We start from the raw sequence: 27,546 nt of genomic DNA on the forward strand, positions 1-27,546 counted from the left end.
GGGGTATCTTTGGGTATGCAGTTGACAGAGCTCTGGAGGAAGTCACATGGTTTGCAAACCCAAAGGGCTGTATAACTGTAGGTTATCATATGAACATTGAGTTCTCAGGGGTTGGTTTAAGGTCTTCTGGGACTTGACCAAACCTCACTGGAGAGTCTGAGGCTTAAAAAACTTTTTAAAGTTTGTGTGTGTTCAGGGGTGTGTGTGTGTGTGTGTGTGTGTGTGTGTGTGTGTGTGTGTGTGTACCACTTAGGTGGTAGAGGACTGGCTTTCTGCAAAAGAAAGCATTGAAACCAGGCTGCCATTAGAAGAAAAGTGTCAGTTGGCACAGGGCAGCCAATATACAGACCCCCGAACCACTGCAGAGGATAGAAATGGGAGAGAGCCATGAAACCAGTGGGTGGAACCTGCACATTCAGTGGTCATGAGCTGGTGAGATTGGGTATATTTTTAACTTTTCAAAGTGTGCATTTTAATTGAAGTGTAAATGTAACACATATAGACAAGCAAGTCACTACAAGGCTGCTCAGACATTCTCGAATAAGCTCTCCTTGGTGGCAAACCCAGTTCTGAGACCCAGGCCCATAACCAGAATGGAATTCTGGTATCCTAATGGTCCTTTCAGGACCAAGTCACTACCTGTGCCCCAAAGTAGCCATTCTTTCTTATCTATGGGGAGAGGGCACAACCTGCAGTGCACGAGCCCTTCTACATCAATTAGCAATCAAGAAAATGCCCACAGACATGCCCATAGGCAAGTCTGACCCAGGCAATCCTCCAATTGAGACTCCCTCCAATAACTCTGGGCTACCTCATTAGCAGCTGAAGCTAACTGGGAAAGCAAACATCCAGAACTGTGACATCTGCATGACTGGGGCAACTTGTGTCCCCTGGACTCCTGACTGGCATTTCCTGTGGCTTCACTCTCGTCTGATGCATGTGGCCTTCTCTGTGCAATGTGGACAAGGTTGCTAACAAACTCTGACTGCTTAACGACAGGCCAGAGACTCTAGAAGAGAAAGATAACTTTGCCTTCTCACTTCAGGATACAATTAAAAAATTAAAGGAAGACATCCAAGCATCGCCTGGTCCCGCAGCCCAGGGCAGGTAGGCACCACTACAGTGAACAAGTATGTGATGGAGAGATGGGAAAGAGAAAAAACCGAGTGGGACTGTGGGATGATGTACAACACCCTGGAGCTTATGAAGATGCAGACTCAACCTCTGAACCTGATGTCTGGCGGTGAGATCTCCCTGGCTCTGGGCAACAACAGAGGCCTGAGATGAGGAAAGGTTCATTGTCTGGATTGGACCTCCTGAAAGGACCACCCTGGTCCGAGATGCCAAGGGAGACCATGTTGGTGTCTGTGGTCCATGCTGCTGTCCAGGCCTTGATGAAATCTGAGATCCATGTGGAAGTATGTGGTCTGTGCTGCTGCCTGAGACCTTGATGTCCTGAGGCTTTGCTGCCTTGGGGCACCGATGTGAATGGCATGTGTAGCCACCTGAGGCCATGCTGACCTGTGGGTCATAGTCTGGGCTGCCGCTTGAGGCCAAGTCAATGTCAAAGGGCACAGGCAAACAGTTTCTGGCTCTCGAGGGAGAGCTGGTCCTGCCCATCTCTGGTCACTGCACGGCTCTCCTCAGTTGATTGCTTCTGGTGCAGACACAGGAAGAGAAAGACTCACTGTCCCTTGGGGGGCTGGCCACTAGGAATTTGACCATGTTCCAGTGAGTATGTGGAGAACACAAAATGGACTTATTTTTCTTTTGTGGGAGGACACTACGGGGGAGGGGTAGTGGACATGGGAAGACTGGGAGGTGAGCATGATCAGGGTGCATGATGTGAGATTCCCAAATAATCAACAAAAAAATAATAATAAAAAAGAAACTAAGAACCAACTCTGATAAGTCCCTCTCAGGCCATATGCCACCGTAAGTCAGAGATGATGTCACCAAGGTAGCAGAAATGGAGTGTGCTGTTTGGCAAGGCCTGAGTTCAAGAGTTCCATTCCAAGGACTAAATGCTGTGCCTGGAAGTCTCCACAGATGTTATGATAGGAATAAAGCTTGCTATACCCAGTGAAAATGCATAGCAGTTAAGACAGGGAAAGGACATTGGGCAGTGAAAATACATTTTCACTAGAGTGTGGACAGCAGGAGTGGTGTGGGGCTCCTGAGATCCAGAGGCTCTACCAGGGCACAGTGTTTTGATGCTTAAAGTTATCCTTGCCAGAGTTACCATTATGCCCCCATCTTAACCGATGAGGGAAGCAATGAGTTATTTACAAAGGAAGGCCTCCAGGTTTTGGATTCTGCTTTTACATTCCAATCAAAGAAGCTCTCACCCAAATCATCTATCAGCACTGTCTTCTTCCAACCACTGTGTGAACTCTGGTTAAAAGCAGTAATTAAAACACCTCAACAGTCCCTCTTCTGCAGCTTGCTGGGACTTACTGTAACTAGTATTTCTGAGATGGGCAGAGAGCCCAGAATTTGCATGGTGACAGAAGCATGAGTACCTGGGTACCACAGTGCAGAGTGGGAGAAGGCAGTGGGAGGCTGGGGTGCTGAGCTATAGGAAGTTCGTGGGCCCCTGACCACCCCACTGAACTTTTGTCATTTTTGCCTGGGGATCTGAAATCACCTGTTTCTTTTCAGCAATCACGTTTGTTACTGTACTGCTGAGAATCTTGTCCAATCCCAAATACTGCCTCGAGGCTGTAAGATTAGAATCCCAGTGACCCAGGAAGGAGACAAGTGTCAGTGTGTTGTAACAGTCCCCTGCCCAGTTTTATGACAGAGACACACTGAGTGTTGGTAAAGCACCACAGGCACCACCTCACCCAAGTGACCACCATGCAGTTTCCAGGACAGACATGCTGTGTGTTGGTTTATATCGCATCTGTGGACAGCCAGTATCACTCCAGATCATTTGTGTAGCAGAGCGCTGTCATCCCAAACTCAACTCCAGGAAGAGCAGAAACATCACAGTAAGGATATGATATCCTGAGGATGGCTTTTTGGAGGTGGGATAATGATTAGTTTGTAAATTAGCATAAAAGACAACAGAAATGGTCTTTCACTGAGTGACATTCAGGGTGTTGATTATAAATGAATTCACTTACTCAGAGTCTTATCCTGCTCTCTTCATAACCAGGGCAGGAGACTCTTTTGAAGCCTTTAGGCAGCTCTTAGAATGGTAGTACCTAAACAAGGGGGTGAGGCAATTCTGGACGCTGTGGTTCTACAACACTTGAGCTGTATCTGTTTTTGCTGTCTCTTTGGTGCAAATGGTTGTCACATTACCTAAAATGGCACTCTGACTTCACTGACCTCAAAGAAGAGCTGTATCTGTTTGTTAAAGTTTAATTTAAAAGTTGTTTTTATTATAATGCTGCATGGAAATGAGGTTGGGGGTACCTCTGCCTGCCAAACAAGACTATGCATGACCCAATGAGTTGAAATCTATTTTAATGAGATGTTAAATGGGGTGATGTGAGTAGCCTGGGCACTCCAGGGAGGAAGAACTCTGGGGACAAAGGTTCAGGGGTTCTCAGAGATTGCAAATGTGATGGTTGTTTTTGGTCCGAGACAGCAGCTCAGGCAGCACAGCCTGCCCTTGAACTTGGCTATGTAGCTGATGATGACCTTCAACTTCTGATCCTCCTGCCAAGACCTCCTGAGAACTGGAATTACAGATGACCTGGAATTAACTGGACCTGGTTTATTCCATGCTGGAGCTTGAACCCAGGGTTTTGTGCATGAATACAAGGCACTCTGACAACTGTACTACATTTCCAGCTCTACAAATGGACAGAATGGCTGAGGGTGTGAACACACACACATAAAAAAACATACACAAAGAGAGAGAGAGAGAGAGAGAGAGAGAGAACACATGTGTGACTGAGCCAACTGAAGGACTCAGGGCCTGGACTTTAATTCTTAAATCAGGGTTGTTAAGATGTAATCAAGGGCAATACGTCTGATCATGTGGGGACTGGGACTCCTATGTTATACTCTTTAAAGCCTCCAGATGATTTTCTTAAGCTCAACAACCCTCTTCCCAAGACCTTACCTGAAGAATGCTGAGCAGGGTACGATGGAGAGGAGGTCAGATTAGAGACCAGCCCCAAATAGCAGGCTTCGTGGAGTGCAGCCGATGGTGCTGGAAAGGAGAGTGCAGTTTCCCGGTCTTTTCAGCAGGTATTTAGCGACTGACTTGCTGGAATAATTGACAGTTACCACGTGGGTCGGGCTGAAGGAGCTGGGAAGCTTGTGGTACCTGACAAGTTTATGGCTTTGGAGCACGAGGCAAAGAGAGTCAGTCCTTCTTGGGGTTCCACTGCCCCTGTCCTTCCCATTACAGTAATGCAGACGGCAGCTTGACCTGCCCATCACCCACCTTGCTGTGGCCAGCAGCTGCTCAGCTCCTCCAGACCTCAGTCCCTGCCCGAGTTACTTGGGCTTGATAAACTCTACTAAGTGTGGGTATTTTTTTTAGATAAAAGTGTCATTGTCTGATAATACTCACCTAAGAAGATATTTCCTTTATCACTTGGTTCCTGTCCCTGCGGACCCCGTTGGCCACATTCTTGGCAATGCACAAGATGACTGCTGGCTTTATTAGGGCTCCATTCATGGTTTTGCATGTGAGGCCCTCACAGGAGGCAATGCTGATTTTTCAAATTCAGGGGCCAGTGTAAGGAATGTGTGTCACTGAGGTATCCAGTGACATGTGAAGCAATCTGAATTCTTTGCATATTTTATTTTTCTTTTTTTGATTTCCAACTCACACACATCTGGCATATTTTACATCTTTGCAATAAAACATGGTTACAATAGCTTAAGGAATTTATATATCCAAAATATTTCACCATGATCTCAAGATGAAATGACCTTGTCTTCCAGATGTTCAGTGCCTTCCCAATTCTAAGCTACAAACTCAAGATATTGCTCACAGCCTGGTGATGAGTAACGTAATCAGTACACTGATTCCCCATAATTTCAGAATTTCATAAATACAAACAACAATGAAGAAGGAATAATTCAGTGCTAAAACTTTCTAGTACAAGGTGGATGACAAATAAGTACTCACAGCAATAAATAATGATATGTGTCTGGTGCAAAGTGCCAATACAAAGAACCCATTATCCTGTTTTATCTTTCGAAATAAATGACTGCAAGTGAGTGAAATTCTGAGAAAATTACATTCCTGTAACATGCCTCATAGCCCTACCGACACGATATGTACATCTATGACAATACAGTCACCAAATATACAAAGAAGAAACATGAAGAAAATGTCTAGACCCCTGGGTGATGGCTGGATTGGGACAATGGATGGAAAAATCATTTGAGAGCCGTCATTTTATACTGTAAAAGATGAAGTGCCTTAGGCTAGGAATGTGGCTTTAGGTGAGAATCTCACAAGGAACGAAGGGATAAGTTCAGTTATTGTTGTAATAAAGTCTGACTCATTATTAAACTAAGCTGTTTGAGAACCAAGGAGGGGGAAATGTTAGCATCCTCATCCTCCCCGGACACGGAGATGGAGCCAGTGGGCTGACACCAGGGGAGCGATGTCCAGGTGCTGGGAAGTTGATGCAATGGGACTAATGATCATGACTCCCACTCCACACAGTAGAAACCAGGCCCTCATCTCCAGGCTCCCTTTCTGCTGCATCTTCAGGTCCTAAAGGGCAGGGCTGAATTTTCTTTGTATAAACTACCAACAATGGCAAATAATGGCTTAGTATCCAAATGCTATATGAGCAAACTTCACTTAGAAGGGATGAATTTAGAATCAAAAGTGCAAATCATATTTTGGTGAAAATGTTAAAATTGCTGACTGAGCCCAAATTCAACCCTTTTGAACAAGCTGCGTCCTTTCCATTTCCTATCTTGAATGCACCAGTTCCATCAAAAGGTGGGGAGTAGGGAGCATGCAGGTTGTAACTCCACAGTAAATTAACAAAGGCTGCTCTTTCTTTATACAAGGTTTCACTTTTACAAAAGTATCCCTTTAAATAAGATGCATATGATGTACAAAGTATCAAACGTGGGTTTTGTTTTTCTCAGCTTGAAAAGAGGCTGGAAATGGGATGCAGGTTAGGTTCAAAGCTTAGACCTTGTAACAACTGGACACAAGGTTCCTCAGAATTGTCAAAAGTCTCTTGTGAGGCTTCCTACAACCTTTCTCAATAAACGACAATATATGAAATAATTACCAAAACGTCTCCTAATTCAGATAATTTACATGATATGAGCTTGCTTGACAGCAGCTGGTGTTCAGTCCTGGAAAAACAGGGTGAAATGGCTCCTGACTATGATGTTCGGCGACTGCTAGGTGGGATGGATGTACAAACAGCCGATGGGACGATGTCCCCACCAGAGAGACTGCCTTTCCACAGAGCACTGTGCTCTCACTTGAACGTGGCTTCTGCAGCTTCTCTTCAGTACCTGTTCTGATGCTCATAATGCCACCGATTAAAATCTATATTAAAAGCTACAATGCTGCCGGAAGCCATGCCGGTGATCAGAGTCCTGTAGAAGCAAAGATGGATGTGAAGAGAGACAGGAAAACAGTATCCACTTTCCACTTTTTGCTGGACACAGGCCTTATCTCACAAGTCCCCAAGTCTTCACTGTGCACACTGAGAGAGGTCTAGCATTTCTTCTTGATTCTGTCAAGGGCTGCTCAGCTAGTGGAGAGCCCTGTGGGAGAGCATTAGTCAAGCCCACAAAACCACACATTCTGGTGACCTGGGCTCCACTGCCTCTCAGCTGTTGTATTTATGGTTTACCCACATCCTCCTCTGGGACGAGCTGGGGCTTTTCTGTGGAATTCTGGCCTTTATTTTTTAGTGTCCTTTTAACTATTCCATCTCTTACCTACTCGCTATATACCCTGGATATGTGTGGTGGGTATACGAACCACAAGTCCTTCTGAAACCCAGGTACCAATTTTGTTTTGTCTCCTGGACAGCTTAGCCACTATATAGCTTAGTACACAGCAAGTAGTATCATAAAACCTCGAGACTTAGCGCATCCGTCCTGAGTCATTGCAGTCACCATGTAGGTGAGATCATCTCTGCCCCTCTTGCTTGTGCCTTCTAACCAATCAGAGGCTCCTTTCTCTGGGATAGCTCACTACCACTGACTGAGTTCAAGTCTCATGACATTCTGTCTTGATGGAGCAGTGTGCTCAGCTGTTAATCCAGACCATCATCAGACCCATGTGTCTTGTACCTACTTCCCCAATATGTGTATATCAGCTATACTTTCTGTGCGTGAACTGTCCCATGCAGTACTGCTTTGCACAGAACACATAAGCAAAATTAAGAATGAGATTAAAATGGAAAAAGGGAAGTAGCTGGCACCTTTCCTACACTACTATGGCTCTGCAGGTGTTCACTGACGCCTACTCTGACCCAGCCTGACAAATGGCTCATCCTCAGCTGCTCACAAGGCCAGTCATCTCATCTCCTCCCAGGATCTGGTCCTGCTCCCCTGCTATGCAATTAGATTAGGATCATGCAATGGGTCACCTTGTTATGTCCCCTTAGCACTTGGCAGGATATTTCAGCTAAAATACTGGTAACAGATATTTGCAGAAAGCATTTGAATGAATTGAAAGACAAATATTTAATCTACCTGAGAAGACATTTAAAACACATTAAAAAAAAAAACTTGTGCACACACAAATAATTAGGAAGTAAGCCACATCTATTTACTGGTTTACTCCAATGGTAACCATAAGCTTTCCTTAAAAACTTTTATTCCTCAGGCTGCATCAAGTCACATCTTTTTCTTTCGTGTGTGTGTGTGTGTGTGTGTGTGTGTGTGTAGGCTAGAAACTACTTTGGCTTCATGCCTCAGACACTCTATTATTCTTGAGATGAGGTCTCTGTCCTGGAGCCCATGGACTAGGCTAGGCTGGCTCAGAAGCCCCAGGGATCATCATGTCCCATCTCTTCAGGGCTGAGGTTATGAGTGTGCACACCATGCCTCGCTTCTTTATGTGGGTTCTGAGATTTGAATTGAGTGCTCATACTTACATAGCAAGCAGTTTACTGACTGGACTTGCATACTGTTTTTCTTGAGTTCTTTGTACCATTCTATTATACTGTAAAAATGTTTTGTTACATTTATTTTATGTGTTAATACTTAAAATATTTCAAAGCCAATATTCTTCCAAGAAACCTTTCCTATAGTAGAAAAGCTGGGCCTTCCTTGGGTTCTTACTCATCTCCAGTTTGCCCTTTCTATGTTTCTCTTTCCTTAATCTGGGTGGGAGGAGGAGAATGCCAAGCTAACATCCTGTTCCTATGATCACACTGCCCTTGACATGGCTTACCTTTGGTCATGGGATAAGTCCATTGCTCTAATGCCAGCATCACATCCAGGGTAAATGTACAGCTGCTTGAAGTCACAGGCCTGCCAGACCTCCACCACACCATTGTCCCCTCCAGTCACCAAGTTCTGTCCATCGCTGCTCAGGAGAATAGCCTTCAGAACAAAAGGCCGATAACAATGATCTCTTCATTTGTTTTGTGTCAATGGTCATGACTGAGCAGCAATTAGCTGAACAGTCAAGCATTTGCCCTAGTGTATGCAAGCTTAACCGACCAACCAAACAACCACCAATACCCAACCAACTACGAGCCAATCACCATCCACCCACCAACCAAACAAGCACCAGGTAACCAACTATGAAACAACCAACCAACCACCAACTAGCCACCAAATAACCAGGCATCAACTCACCAATCAACATCCAACTACTAATCACCCAACCACCAATCAATCACCTACCAACCACTAACCAATCATCAAACAATCATCCACCAACCACCAGCCAACCAACTAACCATATCATCCACCAATCACAAACGAACCAACAACCAGTCACTCAATAATCAACCACCCACCTACCAAGAAACCAACAGACCACTAACCAACTACCTGTCAAGCACTGTCAATCTCCTTAACATTATCTCCTTATTTAGCCAGCTGTCCAAGTTTCCTAGATCTAATCCACAGAACTTTCAATATGGAATCTATCAAAGTTTTGTTTTGTTTTTTTAAAAGACTTATTAAAGCCAATTGAAACAATAAATTTAAGGGGCTAGAGAGATGACTTAGTGGTCAAGGGTATTTCCTGCTGTTCTAGAGGACACAAGTTTTGTTCCTAGCACCCATGGCTCACAATCACCTGGAACTCAAGGTCCAGGGGATCTGATGTCTTCTTCATTCCTCTGAATTCAAGTGTGCACACTCCCTGCTCCCCAGATATAGCATAATTAAAATAAAAATCTTTAAAGCTAATTTGGTTATAAAATTATGAAAGTCATAATGAGAATATTGCCAAACTAATCTAGGAAGATTAGAGAGAACTTTGTGAGATGTTCTCAATCTGTGAGAACACTCCATTTTGTAAAATCTGAGTGTAAATAATGGAGACAGCATAAAGAACAGACATATTTCACAATAGTTTTTAGTACTGAGGCACCAGCCACTGTCCTTCATTTGTGAATGAGGGCAACAGTCAGGGTTCTCAGGACAGGCTTCTTTGTCCACATGTCCTGATCATTCTCTGTCAACTTGGCAGAACCCTAGACATATCTGGGAGGGACAAATCTTAATTGAAAAAAGTGCCTCCATAAGATTGGGCTGTAGGCAAGCTTGTAGGGTATTTTTTTAAATTAGTGATTGAGGTGGGAGGGCCCTGCCCAGGGGTGTCCTGACTTGTATAAGAAAGCAGGCTGAGCAAGCCATGAGGAACAAGCCAGTAAGCAGTGTTCCTCCTTGGTCTCAGCTTCAGTTCCTGCTTCTAGGTTCCTGCCCTGAGTTCCTGATTTCCCTTCATGATGAACTGTGATCAAGCTGAAGTAAACCCTTTCCTCTCCAAGTTTCTTTTGAGCATGGTGTTTTATCACAACAATAGAAACTCTAACTAGGACACCATGGGAACATAGAACCAAGACCATTGTTTGTGAAGGGGCAAATAACTGTGGTCTGTAGAGTCTACTTATTGAGCTGCTTATTCAGTACTGAGGAATCTTGGGTTTGTTCAAAGCATTCATCAACATGAGTTTGCATGTTTTCAAACCCAGCATGTGTTTAATTGGATGCTGGGGAAGCTCTACACCAAGCCATTTTTATGTCGAGTAAGTTTGACTCCAATGGCTTCTTGCTGCTCAACACTGATGTGTACTCACCCGAGTGGAATCATTGATTTCCATTTGAGCCAAAAGTTTTCCATTGATGCTGAAGTTGCTAAACCGTCCTCGCTCATAGTAAATGATGCAGTGGCCTTCACTGGATACAGAAATTAGGCGTGGGAACAAGCAGTTTTCTGGCCCTTCTAGGGCTCTCAGTAGGTCTCCAGTGATGGTATGGACAAGGCAAGGGCCCTCTGCAGTGGGGAACACAGATTCCAGGCTAATTAGAGAGACTACCAGGGCCACCAACCCAAAACCACACCAGAGTGGGCACTGGGGTTTGTTAAAGGAGATGAAGACAACAGAGGTGTGCTGTGGCTGTAACACTACGCACATATACATGCATGCATACACACCCACCTGCACTCACACACAGAAACACACACAGTGATGCAGCACCCACAGTGCTCTAAAGTTTAAATCTCTTCCCCTACCTCCAGTAACAGTCATCACAACCAGCTTTAGTTCCCAAGTCAAGTGAGCAAAGAGTATGCCCAAGAAGTTTGATCTACTGTGTTTTTAGAAGGTTCTCATTAAGAAAATGATCAGAACTGTTGCTAAATTTCTCCAGTTGCATCAGATTTCAGCATCACAGTATAGACATGTCACTGCCAAGCAAGCTTTGCCTTTGTAGTTTATATGTAAGACGTAAATGTGTAATTAAGAAGTTAATCAATTAATTCAGACTACAGAAATTTTTTTTTTTTGCCTTTTAATATTAACAGTGGGGCAAAAGTGTAAAGGTTCAGAGAAAGGCCCATCTTATTTCAGGGCAATTTTATGGCCTTGGAAAATATATTAAGAAAATATATTCAGTTTCCACTGACCTAATCATGGAAACAAATGCTGTAACTTCATACTATATGCCTGCCTCTTTGCTCACTCAGAAACCAAAGCCTGCAAAAACTGTGGTTACATTTTTATTGGTCAATTGATTTGAATAGCCACATTTTTGCACACAAAAAAGGTGTCAATATCAAACTATACTTAATCTCTCCCCTGACTAAAAGGGGGAGGGCTATGGAGACTTGTGGGAAAGAACAGATCTCTCTGCTGTCACCACTTGTAGGAAAGAAGCTTTTTGTTCGCACCTGCAGAGCTAGGCTCACTTGTTCTGAAATACAAAGCAAATGGTCTCTTTTTCTCAGACTGCTCATACTCTATAATGCTGCCCAACAATCTCTGACAACAATGTCTGGTCATCTGGAGTCTTAGACCTTGACAAAAATGAAAAATAAAACAGCAACCTACCCCCTACCTCCCCACAAAAAACTTTCCAGGAATCCCACTAAAAATAATAATGCTAAGTCTTTCCATCTCTTGGGCTCTAGGCCTCTGCTCAGCTCTGGCCAGCCTCCTACACTCTGGCCCTTACGGTCTTTCCGCCTTGACAGTTCCCATTGAGGCCTGTAATCCCTGTCAGAAGAGCCCAGAAGAGCCATCCCTGTCAGAACAGCCTCTTCAGGTGACAATTCTTCTACAAAGGAAATGAAGCAGTCTGTCTCCTTTCCCTCTCTCCCTGCAGTCAGCTTGCAGAGAAAAGACCTGTAGAGGAAGTGGAGGTCCTAAGGCCAGACTAGTGAGTAACTTGATCCCAGTTCCCAGTGCATTAGTGGTATGCATCCTTTGCCTTTTAAATGCCCCCTTTTCACAGCTGCATCATGTAGATTCATTGCAAATTTAATTTACCAGTGTCTGGGTAAGAACGCCAGTGACCACACTGTAAACTTTTAACCATATTTTATGTCAATGCTGGTAAATAAATACTAATCTTTGATAAAACTAAGCAACTGCAGAGAACTCAGATGCTACATCTGTCTGTGTTGAATCTCTGGAAGAAATCAACAAGAGTCACAGTTAGCTAGAAAATGCTCACTGCCTAGAGACAGAACGTGAAAGAAATGGCTTCTGACCTTTAGCACCACTGATAACGAGTCCGAGTTCCGCGCAGACGGAGACACAGACAACTTCATGGTCATGGCCTGTGAGGACAGCTCTGGGCGCAGGATAGTCACCTACAAAGAAACAGCAACAGGGCATCACTGGAGACCAGTGTAGACATAATGAGGCACTTACAAAAGAGTCACCAACGATGAGGAAGGACATTTACTAGCTGGATGGCCAGAGCCACTCACTTTACCTTCTGCCTGTCCCTCACGTGTGACATGGCATAACTACTGTCCATGCTACAGGGTGGGTGGGACAGCAGGGAAATTAATCCATGCGCATGCTCAGAGGTGTCAGTGGCTATCCTCTCAAGCATATGTGGGATCATGTAGTCATGGCAACATCGTGTGAGGTCAGGTCATCTCACTGTCTCTAGTTCCAGCTTAAATCTGAACATGGGAGACACAGAGTACTGGGCAACAATAAATGGTTCCTGAAAGCACAGTGACCAAAAAGTAACTCAAAATCCAATGACAATGTGCCTGTGGCGTTTCTGGAAGCTGGCAGCTCACCTCACTGTGGGTATGGTTCTGAACACGTGTTCCTGTAGTCTGTACCACACAACACTAACTTCCTGCAGCACCTGACTCAGGTTCCAGACAACCACAGGTTAGAGACTGTAGTTCTTTGGGCACACATATGTTTTTCTGCTATTCTAGACACACGATGGTTCCGTCCAGTCCCTGTTCCTACTGTCATCTTCCGCATGTGTCAACTTAATACACATCTAGACTGGACTGCATCAGACCGTGTGATCGTGAAAGTTGTTGTCACGACTTCTATTAGAATACACTAAGTAAACTCCGACTTGGGAGTAAGACAGAATTTCCAACCATTTTGAAAGGGACTACACATGCTCCTGCCATCTAGTAATACGGATTTATATAAAGTGGCATTCTCAGCATTCTCAACTATAAAGTCAGAAGTCCATGGACTATGAAAAATATACACAATGTTCTACATCCTCCAGTGTCCAGTGTTCAATCAAGAGTTAATTCTTCGTGTTAAAATGAAGACATCATCTCAATGAAACTTTGCTTTCTCCTTTAATAAATGATGAAATTAAAAGTATACCAAAGAATTGTTTTAATACAAATGTCTATGATTTATTATGGGTGTTTGATTTGTATACCTCTTTCTACACCTGTATAACTATGGTTGTATAAAAATGTCATGGGTGCAAAGGAGTCATGAGTGGAGAAGGTTTAAGAAACTCCCCAGTTCCACACAGTCTGTCCCACAAGGCTCTGTAGGGCTACTCAGCCCCTTCCTGAGTGTCTCCTATATCAGGAGCTGGATTTGAGTGGGAGCTTCCATGTCTGAATCTCATGCTCTCATACTCACTTAAAAACAGCTCCTGTTGAGCATGGTCTCAAAGTCATCAGGAACTATCTTGGGTACTTGAATGACCAGGCTCATCAGGAAGCAGCCTACAGACACTGGTGCTGGTCAGACTGAAGTGGAGGCAAAGGGTTTCTTTGTGGTCTTGAGTCACAATGACTCAGTCAACTACTTGGGACTCCTAATAAACATAGCCTACCTTTTGTAAATGAAAAAAAAAAAAAAAAACACCTCCTAAGTCTGCACCCAAACAGGCAGAGGTGAGTGGAAGCAGGAGGGGGTATGGGCAAAATTGCAAAGGAAAAATAAGTATCTCAATTTTCCACTTCCTAGGAACAAAACTAGGTAGGAAGTCGAGCTAAGTCATCTTCCATTGGTGCCCTACCTCTGAATACAGTCCCCAGTTGCCTGGCTGCCTTCTACCGGTGAGGAGCTGAGGACAGCAATGTTAACTATAGCTTATAATACCCCGTTTCTAAAAACAACACACTTACTCAAATCTTACATGGCTTATAGTCACCCATGTCTCATTTTGCTCCTCATTTTTAAAGCAGTATACTAAACTCATATGGTCTATGTCATTGGTTGATCTCGGATATCTGCAGTATCATTCTAGCAAAAAGCACATACATAGAAAGCTGCCTTTGTGTGTATATCTGAACACAATGACTTCATTTTTAGTCCACCAGCTTCACAAGCCATTGCACCTTGAAGAGCCACACTGTAACCTGGGTCTTATAACTGCAGCCAACTCTTCCAAAATTCTAGAAGATTTATGTTCTAAGAGATCAGCAGATATTTCCTTGAGGACAGAAAATTCTATGATATTTTGTGCTAAATTTCATTCATTCCTATGAAACTAAAACTTCTCTCAGGTAGTAACACAGATGAAATCCATTTGTGGTCATAATTATGCCTTGAATTTTTTCCAGTGGAAATTTGTCTTAAGATGAATTGTGAGTAAGACTGGTTTTCTCTAGCTAGGGTTCAAGGACCCAAGAAAACATTTGCAAGATGTGATAATCGCCCTCCTTCTCTTAGTTTGTGATGTTGATGACAATTTTGTTCTTTAAAAAGAACCAAGTTGAGTCTTCCAACATAGCAGCCAGATTTGCCTTTGTTTCTGGAATTAGGGAATTTTTAAAATATTTATTACACATTAAGTATTTATATGTTTAAGATTAAAGAAATAAAATGAATTCCTTTGTTCTCAGCCCTGCATAAGAAATGTAGAACTGTTAATACACCCTTCTTTCATCTTAAAGAGCATCACACTTTTTAAAAGTTTTCTCTCCTGCTTCTTGTTCGTTTTTTGTGGAGTAGGTTTCTCAGCCTGGGGAGTTTTGTGGGTTCCTTGTCTGCTTTTTCTCTGTGAATTCCTTCCGGATGGGTACCTCCCCACATCCCCATCTTGTCTTTCCGAGAACTGCCCTGGGTTTTGGCCTTAGGTCTTGGCATTCCTCTTTCCGAGAGCCGTGTCCTGGCCTGAGACCCTGGCACTCACTGTCAGGCGCAGGTGTGGAGACATGAAGGCTCAGGGGCTGGCATGGGCACCTGCTGCCTACCTGCCCCTTTGGCACTCTTGTGCCTCAGGAAGGGCTTACTGTTTTCTGCTTCTCTGGAGATTATCCATGTGGGTGAGTTTTCTCCTTTTGAAGTCTTTCTCAAGTGCAGACTGGGGGAAGGAGCACTGTAGCCCACAGCAGTTCCCCCATCAGCTCTAAATCTACGCAAACAGTAGTAATGGGCTTTGAATAATGGTAAAGTATCTGTGGGTCTTGAGTTTGTCTGAAACATATTCACAAAACTGAAAAACTGTGCTTCTAAGACATCTTGAGTCTCCTGTTAAGGCGATTAGGCATTAATAAGATGTATGTGTGCACACTTGTAGGCCAGAGGTTGATATCCAGTGTCTTCCATTGCTTCCTAACCTCATTTTTGAGATAGGTTGTTTCACTGAACCTGGAGCTTGCTGTTTTGGCTAGACTGGCTGGCCAGTGACTACCAGTGCTGGGGATACAGATGTGCAAGGTCACTTCCTGAGCACCCCAGTGTGTGCTGGGGAATCCAAATGCAGACTCCCTTGTACTTGGTCAACTGCACTTACCCAGTTAGCCTTCTCTCCCAGGCATACTTTTAGTCTCTCTGATTACTCTGGAGATATTAATACACTAAAAAATCCTGAAATTATATCTTTAATAAATTATATCTCTAATAAATCTCCCTAATATGCTATAAAAAAAGCAATCATTCAATGGTCAAGAATTAAGAAAAAATAAACAAAAACAACTTTAAATTCCTTCTGTGGTCTATTTTCCACAAGGAAGCAGCTCTTTGAAGACCTGTCTCAGTGCTTTCATTACGATCTCAGATCCCAGAGGATGGAACAACGTAAACATGAAGTGGCACTGTCTAGGGCAGCATTGCTCCTTCCTAACTGCTGGGAAAGCAAAGAAAGCCTTCTTCAAAGCTGTTTGGGTTGGAAAATCTGCACAAGGACAAGTGCTTTTCCTATACTTCATCACCAGGGACAGATGTCACACACCCCAACAGTCACTCGAGATCTTGGTAATATCCTGTCACTGTCACATCACGGCTGATGGATGGAGCTCGGGGTCAAAGGGCCTGGCACAGAGGGAGGTGCAGGTGAGACCTCCTCTCCAAGGACCATGCACTTCACCCCTTCCCCACTCATTTCCTCAACGATGAGGAAACCTCATCTTGCCTCACTCCAGTGCTGTGGATGATAAGGAACAAGAGCATCTGGTCCTCACAGGCAAGCACTGGGAATTCTAAACAGAAAGGGCTTAAACATGCAGATCCATCTCACCTTTATCAACAGGCATTTATTTCAGCATCCTTGAAACAGATGGAAAACCACAAAGGCTGCCAATGCTGCACAGGGACATGACAGGAGCACTCTCATTAAGATGGTCTGGAGCTCTGAGAGATGGTCAGCACAGACACTGCTCATGGTTCTTACTGAAATAAGGGGACTTCCACCCTTCTAAATCAGCTAAGGAATGAGGGCTGAGGTTCTGGGACCCACAGTCCTCAGTGCCTGTCTGTGAGCATCAGAGAATGAACCTCTTAGTGACACACAGCGGTCAGATTTTATTTATGGCCTTGGTGATGCCACTACAGAATCGAGGTACAAACCATTTTCATTCATGCTTACACTTACAAAAATATGATGGAATTTTAATTTAAAGTTCCAAAATAAAGCATCAAATGTTATAGGAATTTCACTGATACTGTGATTTCAAATATTTACTAGAACTTTCCTGGAATAGCTAAGGACAGTGACTGATAGGTTGGATCATACCAGTGGCCCATGATGGGGTGTCTTTGACCACACCCTCACAGGGGTCTAGGACTTGGTATCTTTCTGGTCCTTCCTCTTCTACAAAACAGCCACAAGATGCTCAGATACCCCAGTCTGTGAGCCAAAGCTGTCTGGTCAGAGAAATTAGTCACTCTTGATTTTCATGTTATATCCAACACAGACTAACACCTTCCTTAAAGTCTCAGACCTATAAAGGGAGACGACAAACAGAACAAGAGGAAGGCAGTCCTGCTCCTGTCACCAATGCAAAATGTCTCCAGAGATGATATGGGACATTATGCAGAATGGCCATTGGCTTAGAATGTCCTGTGACTGAGAAGTATCACAAGCTGCCCAGGCTTCCTCTAACGTTTATTACACCCTAAATAAGATTCCTTGGATTGAGAAATGAGCCAATTAGTTTCATTCATATATATATAATGAAAGATTGCCTCTGGGCCAGTTTCCCCCATGCCCTAGCTCTTATCACACTGCTGGTCGGTGGTGGCTGAGGGACTAGCTCTAGGATTGTCTTTGGACAAAAGGCTGGTGGCAAACAAAGAGCTGAACTCAGTTTGGTAGATGTTTGGCTGATGCAGCTGATAGGAGGTCAGTGTCCAAGGCTGAGTCCAACACAACAGGTGGCCAGAGAAGGTGTGTGTGCACATCTGGAAACATCTTTTCAGTCCTCTGCTTTCATGGTCTGCATAGTGTTTACACATGGGCAGAGAGACCTGGGTTTAAAAAGTGGATCAGAACAGCATATAACTTTCTCACACATATTATTCAGTAGATATTGGTGGATTTGATTTGAAAGATGAGCACTAAATCCCCTTTCAGGGTTTTATATTGCTATGGTTTTAAAATTTTCATATGTATGTATCGCTCAAAATAAACATTTAAATTACATTCTTTAAAGCAGATTGGTCTTGAGCTGAGGTCCTAATGCATTTTCGGGGTCTACTGAAGACACAACAATGTTAACTCGCTCCTCATGTGACTATCTTGTTGGAAGATACAGCACGTAATGAGAGCTGTCAAGTCCCAAGATCAATGAATCTTGTGCCCTGGGGATTCCACAGGAATAGCATTGATCTGGTTAAAGCTCACCAGTCAGAGATGGGCTGTAATATATTGCAAAGAAGGGCTCTAGAGGATAAGCGGCCAAGTCCAAGACACCTACCTGACAAAAAATTCAATCAGCTACTAGCACAAATTGCCTGCCCTGCTCTGCGTTCTTTCATGCAGGAGGCTGCTTCCAATTAAAGTGCGCAAATTAATTTTTATCACTTCCAAATTAGTTTCAGAATTTGTGTAAGGCTGTTTCAGATGAAAGCACCTGTCCCTCACATCTTTGCAAGTCTGTTTTCTAGTCAGGAACCTACTGTAAATCTCCAGGATGATTTCCTGCATTCAACACCACATGAAAGAGTAACAATAGCATCATGAGTATAAAATGCATTAATGAACAGGACCATCCAACTTGTAGCACGAGCAGGTAGTTTATTCCTTTACAGTCTGGAATTCTGTGTCATAATCTGCTCGCAAATTTCTATTGTATTTGTGACACAGTCATTGAAATGGGAAAAAAAAGACAGCAGGAGACTTCTGAGATATCTAAATCAGTCACAACAATTTATTTGACATAACTTGACATAACAAAACTAACCTTTCTTTAGCTGCCTAAAAATCTACAAACATTACTTATTTTTCTTTCTACAACAAAGGCATCCATTATTATGTAATGCTAACACTACAAAAGAAACAAGTATAATAAGGTCCTCTGACCTCATGGTTAGATATCAGCGATACTCACATAAAGTCAGACACATCCTCATTCAGGATGCTGGCTTGATGAATGAGTCTGGTTTGGTCTCTATGCCATACAAAATAACTAATGTCTATAGTAGGCTAATCCCTAGATTATAGCAGCTACTGGGCAACAGTGTCCCAGGTTAGGGTTCTCCTTCAGGTCTATATTAGTATGTACACCTTCCAAATCCAAGGGCATTATGCCATACATTGTTACCAGTTAGTATAAGCACCTTTTTGGTATTAAACAGCAATGTATTTTGAGACAGAAAACACATACAACCTGGTCCTCTGACTTGTGACTTGCTAGTTACACTAGATTAAACTGGACAGTTTCTTTCACATTGTCAGTTTTTGATGACAATGGCTCCATGTCTGTGGCAATACCACAGCTGTCACAGGTATGGCTGTCTATGTATTGAGTGCTGTGGCTGCCTTTAAAAACACAGATTGACTCAGCTGCTTGAGTCAGGCAAAAGTATTTTGTGGAGACAGACTGTTGTAGAGAAAGGCATAAAACTATCAAATTGCTCAAATATTAAATATTATTACCTATTTAAGGATTTTACTCTTGTGGTTATCCATTTGGCAAAAAGCAGAAAGGTTTTTTTTTTTTTTTTTTAAATACAGCTCATGAGTCCTCATCCAGAATGTGAAGTTCTGGGTATGTGCCCATGTACTGATGGTATTAATATTACTTGATAGAGTTACTGAGTCCTGGAAGTACTCAGTGTGCTTAGTCACTCAAGAGGCAGGACTTAACTCCTGAAGGCTGGGGCTTCTTCTACCTAGCACTCACAGCTTATTGAAGTCCCAGGGACACAGCGTGCACCAGCACATACCACCTGCTCCACCTGTACTGTATCTGCTCCTCCTGCTTTTTCTGAAGAGCAACCCTGTCCTCCACTGAGGACAACAGGAGACACACACCTATGCCTACATTTCATGTTACATTGAGGACTGCACTTTATGGAAGTCTGTAAATTCAATGATGACAAGGGTTTTTTTATTAAAAAAATTCTTATATATGGAAGCAATATTGAAAAATACATTTTGGTACTTAACTTTTTTTTTTTTTTTTGGTTTTTCGAGACAGGGTTTCTCTGTGTAGCTTTGCACCTTTCCTGGAACTCACTTTGGAGACCAGGCTGGCCTCGAACTCACAGAGATCCACCTGGCTCTGCCTCCTGAGTGCTGGGATTAAAGGCGTGCGCCACCACCGCCCAGCTGGTAATTAACTTTTTAAAGGATAATCTTATCCTCATTTAAGGTTGAAATAAAATGCTGCTTTTTACTCAGAGTGTGATGGTATATGCCTTTAATCTGAGCACTAGGGAGACAGAGGCAGGTGGATCTCTGTGAGTATGAAGCCAGCCTAGCCTGGTCTACATAGGGAGTTCCAGGCTAGCTGAGGCTACATAGTAAAACCCCACCTCCAAAAATATTGCTTTCAAATATTATATTGACAACTTCCTTCTTATTGATTTACATAAACATTGGGCATTTACATAGCATCTGTTACCAGAGACTTTAACTATTTTAATATTATTAGATTTAACTTTACTGATGGATCAGTACTTGGCATCTTTAGGGTTAAAGGTACCTTAGATCATAGCACAGCCAACACAGATAGTTACTATAATTTAGTATTTTCTTTAAAACTCTTTACCTGATGACAGTAACATAAAATCTCATCTTTGCTATTAGATGGTAGCTTTTAAGATACAAATTCCCCTTTAAAAGAGTCATTTTATAAAATCTGATTTAATGATCAAAATTCTTGGTTGCCACTCTTCAGTCACACAGCCCTCCTTCTGCACTGCCACTCACTGTTTACATAATAACGAGCAATAGAAAAACCAAGGACATTATGTTAATCTTAGTTCCTTCTTTTGACACTATATATAATGTGAACTTACAAAAAAAAAAAAAAAAGAAAAGGAACAAAGACATCCCGAACTGATTACATTCAAATGAGCTGAGTTCTGTCACCACGGAAGGCCACAGTTCACTCTTTAACTGTATACTGTCACTGCACAAAATACTTGAATTATTTGGTTTTGTCAAAATTTTACGAAAATGTGATATATATTTATACTAAAACTATATAATCCTTAGATTTAGGAAAGCAGTCAGTTAATGTCTAGCAGAATAAAGCAGTATTAAATACAGATATAAGTTGGAAATTATAGAAAACCTTGAAAGAAGATGAAAGACAAAATATCAATGGTAGGGAATAAAAAATTTAAGATATTCTAAAAAAAAAAAAGTCATTTAAAAAACCATGTGTATGTGTAACTGTGTAGGGTGTACACACAAGTGCAGGTGCTCACAGAAGTCAGAGGCATCAGATTCTTCTGGAACTGGAGTTATAGGAGACTGTGAGCCTCCTGATGGGTGGGTGCTGGGGATCAGTCCTGGGTTCTCTGCAAGAGTAGTTCACACCTTTCACCTTGGATTCATCTCTAGAGCTCTATGAATTCCCTTTTTGGATTATCCTTTCTGAGTTTCATTTTGAAGATATTAGCTGATTGGGTATAAAACTTTTTCTGTTGCTTTTTAAAATTCCTTTTTCTTATAATGCCTAATTTTTGTCAATGTATATCTAGGATGACTCAAAGTCCTGCTACAGTACTACAGAGATAAAGAACATTTGGAAATGTGAGAGGGTATGCTTAGATAAACTGTATATATCAATACTCCAGGTGTGGAGTGACACCCCCCACCACCACCACACACACACACAATAGAACTCTGTTACCGATGAGACGGGGGTTTTAGAAGTGAACGTAAGGCTATGACCTTGTTTAAATTTATCAGGAAATGTTCATTGATAATGTAGACGTGGTAACACATTATCTTACCATGTTAGACAGCCCTTGAGTCCTTGTCACAGCCTACTCCACAGTGTAGGCTAGAGGCCTTCCCTTTCACACTCTTCTCACCCCACACCGAAAGGTAAGCACCACTTCACAGCACACTTTCAACTCCAGCTATGGACACTGAGAACAAACTCCAGCTTCCTCAATGCATGTATTTCTGGAGTTTCTGTATTATGATAGGGCCTTGGTTCCCGTCCATCAGCAGCCGTCTCCTGTTTTTGTAGCATTCCAGATAAAATGCACACAAGCTGGAAGAAGTGTGGGACCTAAAGGCCATTCTTGCCATTTCTCCTCACACAGGGCACTGAGGAGCAGAAGTACTAGAGAGACCATGCCAGGCAGAGCTACCCACATCGAAGAAAGTAATGAGTCACTCGACTGAGGCACAAATAAAAGCTCACTGAATTTCAAGGAAGGCAGAGATTCTTACTTGAGAGAAACTCTGAGATTTAACAGCCTAGGTAAAATTTTGAAGCCTGGGGACATCCGGGTGTTGGCGACAGCAGCTGAGAGGATCAGTGAGTGGTCATTAAGAGAAGACCTGGGACTCTCCCCAGGCCAAAGTCACAGTAATTGCTCATTTTTACACTTTTTTCCCCCACTTAAACTTTCATATTTTAAGTTCTTTACAGATTCCATTAAAAATGAAGGAAATAAAACAACAAAACATATTTAAGCCACTTGTTGTCTGAAAGGACCTTTGTCAGAAACACTTACTGCTATTGGGGTTGTCTCCTATGATGTGGTGCCTCCCACTCCAATACCAGAGAAGCAAGGTGGCATCCCGGGATCCAGACACAATGTAGCAGTCCCCACCAATGTAGGACTCCGACCTGGCCAGGCACGTGACCACATCCCAGTGGCCAAATACAATCTGCGTCAGCTTCCCTGCAGCACAGAATGACACCACTTAGACTCACTGTCTTTATGGAAATTGATCTAATTTTATTTTACTCATTTGTGAAAAAAAGCCACAGGCCTCCAAATTTGCAAGATATTCCAATCCACTCACAGGTGACTTTTAAGAAAAGTTCTTATAAAACGATCATGATTTTTCTCTTCAGAATCTGGGTCTGACAATGGAGGGTTTTACTTCCTATCTTGGATTTGAATGTGGGGAGGGGCGGATAGTGTCACTGAGGTATAAAATGAGGTCAGTAGTGAGTTGAAGCAGTAATTCATTTCTGAGGCAGAACTAGTTGGTCAGCTTACAATGTGGTCACTGAGCCTTGACCACTTGGAGGTGGCAGAGCATGGAATCTCTACACTATCATGATTTCACATTGGAGAGGATACATTCTCTGTGAGTGCATGGGTGGTATACATATGTGCTTGTGCACACATGTGTGTGCACACATGAGTGGAGGCCAGAGGTCGGTATCAGATATTTTCCTTAGTTATTTTCCATCTTATTTTGGAAACAGGGCCTCTCAGTGATCCCAGAGCTTGCCAATGCAGCCAGACAGCTGGTTAGAAAGGAATTCAGGTCCTCATGCTTCCAACATCTCTTGAACACTGGGAGTAAACTCTTGTTGTGAAGAGTACCTGTTTCTGTAGAGTAAACTCTGAAACTCTTATCCCAAAACCCACAGATGAGAATGTAGCGATTATCTGCTGTGACGACAAAGCAGTGGGCGTTGATCTGGATGCTCTGGTCCACGAGGTCTGTGATCTGCCGCTTGTTCACACCAGAATTATTTGCTAAAAACAAACAAAAGGATTTGAAGATCAATTTCGAAAAGTTTCATCATGTCCTCATGGAAGGAAAGTACATTTGTGCTACACTGAGGTAGCAATGGACTTTCAATGATGCAAAAGTGTTAAGATTTACATGTTTTCCTCCAGGAATATACATTCCTTTAGTAGCAATGATTATTCATGAGCTATATCATATACTTAAAAACTATGTCAGCAAACTCAGTTCTTCCACAACAAATGAGAACATACAAGGAATCCAAGACAATGAATTGGAAACATATTAAAAGTATTTAGATGCATTTGATTTTATACATGCATGCTATGTTCCAGCTCATTAGTGTCCAGGTGGAAGTAAACTTGTACACAATCAAAAAGTATCTAATGTTTGCTCCATCTGTCACTTTCTCACGGCGTATTTCAATCCACGTGAAACGCTGGCAGAGAGCTGCTGGTGTGTGTGGGAAGCCTATGGGGAGCTTCAGGTCAGTAGCTTTAAAGACCTTGGTTGTCAACAACACAAGCCCTTTGCAGCACGGCTGGCAGGGGAGGAGACCAATAAAAGAGATGGGAAAGCGATTGAGGGAGAGAGAGACAGGCAGAGAATCAGTGTGCAGCCCTGGGAGTCAATCTGAATATAGCCAGGAACTCAGAGACGTCTCTGATTTCCCCAGTGCCTGTCCGGATGCCAGCCTGTCCCTGAAGCTGCGCCATCCTTTCAGGCAAATCCCTTCCTGAATTCTTAAACAGGAAGTGCAGATGTTGAAGGTCACCATCACAAGGCTGCAATGCCAATTAAATCACATCTGTAGATATCTACTAAAGCAGCAAAATAACTGAAATAATTACTCGGTTAGGGTAAGCAGTAAGAGAGAATTGACATTGTCCTGGGCTGCTGGAAAACCACAGAACTGGTGTCTGGTTCCTGAGAGCAGAGCCGTTTGTACCATGGTCACACACTAGCTGCCTATTTCATTGTCGGTGTCTGGTGGACAGAGGAACAAGGATAGACTCAAATATTCTTAGTCCCAAAGCTTGCATCTTTGCAAGGCTATCTTGTTGGGGATGAGAATAAGAAAAAGCCAAGACCCATCAAAATGAAAGCTGAATCAACTGAAGAACAGAATACCACTGCTTATGCACAACTGAGCAACTTTTTATAGCATGTCAAAGTTTCTTTTAGTTTAATTTTCTAAATAATCCCACAAGCTAGGAGAATAAACATCACCATAAACCACCTCACAGACACAAAAACAAGGGGCAGAATGCCTATGGACCACATGACTGTAAGCGACTGTAAGAGGTTGTAGCTCAGGAGTTTGCAATTCAGATGCCATTACTTTAAAAAACAAATTTACCTCCATCAAATAGAAATTTTTTAGAAGGTGCTTTTCAGTATTGGTTTCCCTTAACAATTTCTTTACCTTAAATAATATAAAGTTGCTATGAATATTTGAGGCTCAAACACAGGGCAGTGTGTAATTATTTGCCTTTTACTATTCAACTTACATGATCTCCTAAAACATCAAGAAAATGCCATAAAAGGTTCAACAGCAAAGCATTCTTGGATTGCATGGAGAGGTTGGCAAAACCCTTTGTGACAATCTGATGTCATTTTCATGTTGATGTTGTAATATATCACTCAGCTGTATTTGAGACAAACAACCAGGCGAGAATGTGTAGACAGACGAGATTGTACAATGCATCTTTGTTAGCTGTCGTGGTTTCAATGAGCAATGACTGTCCTAAGCTTAGGCGTTTGAATACTTGGTCCCCAATTTGGTAGCGCTGCTTGGAAAGGTTGTGGAACACCTAGGAGCCTTGCTGGAGGAAGCACATTGCTGGGGACTGACTTTGAGGATTTATAGCCTCACCTCACTTCCTGTCACTCTCTCTGCTTTGTGTTTGGTTGAAGATGTGATCTCTCAGTTTCCTGTTCTGGCTCCTGCTACAATGCTTCCCAGTCATGAGGGACTCTCCCTCTGGAACCACAAGCCAAAACAAACTCTTCCCCAGGTTGCTTTTGGTCACGTGTTTTATCACAGCCACAGAAAGTAACAAATATATTATCATACCAATTAATGGGTCCATCTCAATGGGAAGATGATGTGCTTGATCCAAGGAGTATCCTGGGGCTCCTCTGAGGCCTAAAGAAGTGAGCATAGAAAGCTGCCATGAGATTATCTGAAAAGAAGCCTTTCCTAACAAGGGTGTTTTATGATGTCCACATAAAATGTGCATTTGTTTAAAATTTGTGCCAACTTGGTTCCATCATGTGACTTCATGGAGGAGTCCTAAAATGTCACCACAGCAGGGACTTTAGGGTTTCCTTGAGATATACAAAGCCAAGAAGAGTGATAAACTGGACAAAGAGAGCATCACAGCATTTCTTATAAAGCAACCAGTAGGCTTGGAATACAAGACAAGGCTGGGTTTCCGTGGCATGGGGCCAGCTGGAGCTGGGGCTCTCCTACAAGGGGCCTTTCCCAATAATGTGACTAGTCAATCCATGTTATAAGTTGAGCCATACCTAAAACTTTCATCCTACTAAAGCTACTTTTGGGACTGACATCTGGGGTCTAACCGAGTTCATTTGTCATATTTTCATGTATGGTTATGAAATAACTATACATAATATTCTTGAACAATTTAATAATTTAGCCCTTTACAGTTTTTTTTTCTCTTAATGAAAAACAGTCCTAGAGGCCAAGGCCCAGTGAACAATGAAGTCTTATTTTCCCGTAAGATGTCTGTTGTACACTCCTGGGCCAGCAGAAGCTGCGCCACCCCCTGTTGATAATATCACCAATAACCATAAACCAGAGGCAGGCACATATAAACTCAAGGAAGTAAAGTGTGGTATAAATCACTGCCCTTTTCCAAGTGAGGGAGATGTCAGTGGAATAGAAAGATCCAGGTTAAATCATCAGGGCTCATCTTTTCAATCTTGGAGACAGTGGAAGTCCTGAGGCTTTGCAGGACGCCATAAGTGGTGAACTGGGCCAACTAAATCATTTGGTCACATCTATGTCTGCCCTGGTTAAATAGGGATCAGTATGTCTAAATGTTTGCAATGACATTATATCACTTCAAGATGTGCTGGCTGGAGCTCTCACGGATGAATGTGCAGCAAACACATGTGAAATCACTGGACAATTTTAGTGTTTTCGTTTTCTCACAGACCAAGCTCCACAAAGCTAGAGATGATATTTGTTTTGTTTCCACTGAAATTCAAAGCCTAGGACCATTTGACACATAATGGGCACTGAAATATTTGCTAAGTAAACTAAGGACATTGAAGGAGGGTGGTTTGAAGTTATTGCCTACAAAATCCAGACAAACTTTCTCTGTTTGGAAGTTTGTTGGGGTGCAGAGAAAGAAGGGAGCCAAACCTAAGGCACTAGCATAGGGCTGTAGGAGTGGACAGACTGTACCACCACCTGGGCCTGACAGCACTCAGTCCTGCCGCTGTCTGTATGGAATGACACCTGAGCCCCTGGCACCTTAGCTCTGTGGTGTTGTAGAATATTATTTTACGGTGTGTTACTTTTATTTATGTTGCATTTGTTTAACTCTGTGAAGCTGTGTTACTGTGTTACTGTGCCTGATGGTTTAATAAAGAACTGAATGGCCAGTAGCAAGATAGGAGAAAGGATAGGTGGGGCTGGCAGGCAGAGAGAATATATAGAAGGAGAAATCTGGAAGGGAGAGATAGAGGAGGAGGATGATTCCAGGGGCCAGCCACCCAGGTACATAGCAAGCCATGAAGTAAGAGTAAGATTTATAGAAGTAAGAGAACAAAGCCCAGAGGCAAAAGGTAGATGGGATAAGTTAAGAAAGGCTGGCTAGAAACTAAGTCAGGCTAAGGCCGGGCTTAAGTAAGTAAGAATAAGCCTCCGTGTATGATTTATTTGGGAGCTGGGTGGCGCCCCACCCACCCACACACAAAGAAAAAAAGAACCAACAACACTGTGGTGAGTGCTGCAGCCCACGTACCTACTGTGTTGTGCCACCTGTTCACAGCAAACAGTCGGCTGCAGGTCACTGTCACCACTGCAGGTATAGTCAAGTGGGGCAGGGTGTTGGCAGCCACATGGGTCACAGGAGAATTGGACGGAAACTTCAGCACCATTATCACATCCTGCTGCATCTGATCTTTAAACATGAGTGGGCTCTGTGGAAGGAAACACTGTTGAGTAGAAAGGGGAGAAACAGAAGGAAACAGAAAGGATAACTCGGTTAGTTGAAGGTCTGGGGATAGGAGGTGCAAACAGACAAGGCTAGCATGAGCACAGGCAGGGCCTCCAAGGCATTTGAA

The 27,546-nt window shown here is 42.9% G+C and overlaps 1 protein-coding gene across 6 annotated transcripts in view; it reads right to left on the bottom strand.

Moving 5' to 3' along the window:
• Positions 1-4,749: 4,749 nt before the first annotated feature.
• Positions 4,750-27,546, bottom strand: part of Nbea (neurobeachin) — a 558,359-nt gene continuing 535,562 nt past the window's right edge. For all 6 annotated transcript variants that reach the window (XM_052730144.1, XM_052730145.1, XM_052730143.1 and 3 more), the window contains 8 exons: positions 27,225-27,417; positions 25,304-25,375; positions 23,079-23,234; positions 22,251-22,421; positions 12,140-12,241; positions 10,224-10,420; positions 8,360-8,511; positions 4,750-6,546 (listed from right to left, as the gene is read on the bottom strand). In XM_052730144.1, the coding sequence (XP_052586104.1) occupies positions 6,456-6,546; positions 8,360-8,511; positions 10,224-10,420; positions 12,140-12,241; positions 22,251-22,421; positions 23,079-23,234; positions 25,304-25,375; positions 27,225-27,417 (1,134 nt within the window). In that variant the 3' untranslated portion in view covers positions 4,750-6,455. The remainder of the gene's footprint in view (positions 6,547-8,359; positions 8,512-10,223; positions 10,421-12,139; positions 12,242-22,250; positions 22,422-23,078; positions 23,235-25,303; positions 25,376-27,224; positions 27,418-27,546) is intronic.

The sequence above is a fragment of the Peromyscus californicus genome, unplaced genomic scaffold (genome assembly GCF_007827085.1).
Source record: "Peromyscus californicus insignis strain IS unplaced genomic scaffold, ASM782708v3 Scaffold_9__1_contigs__length_137607984, whole genome shotgun sequence".
Taxonomy (NCBI): Eukaryota; Metazoa; Chordata; class Mammalia; order Rodentia; family Cricetidae; genus Peromyscus; species Peromyscus californicus.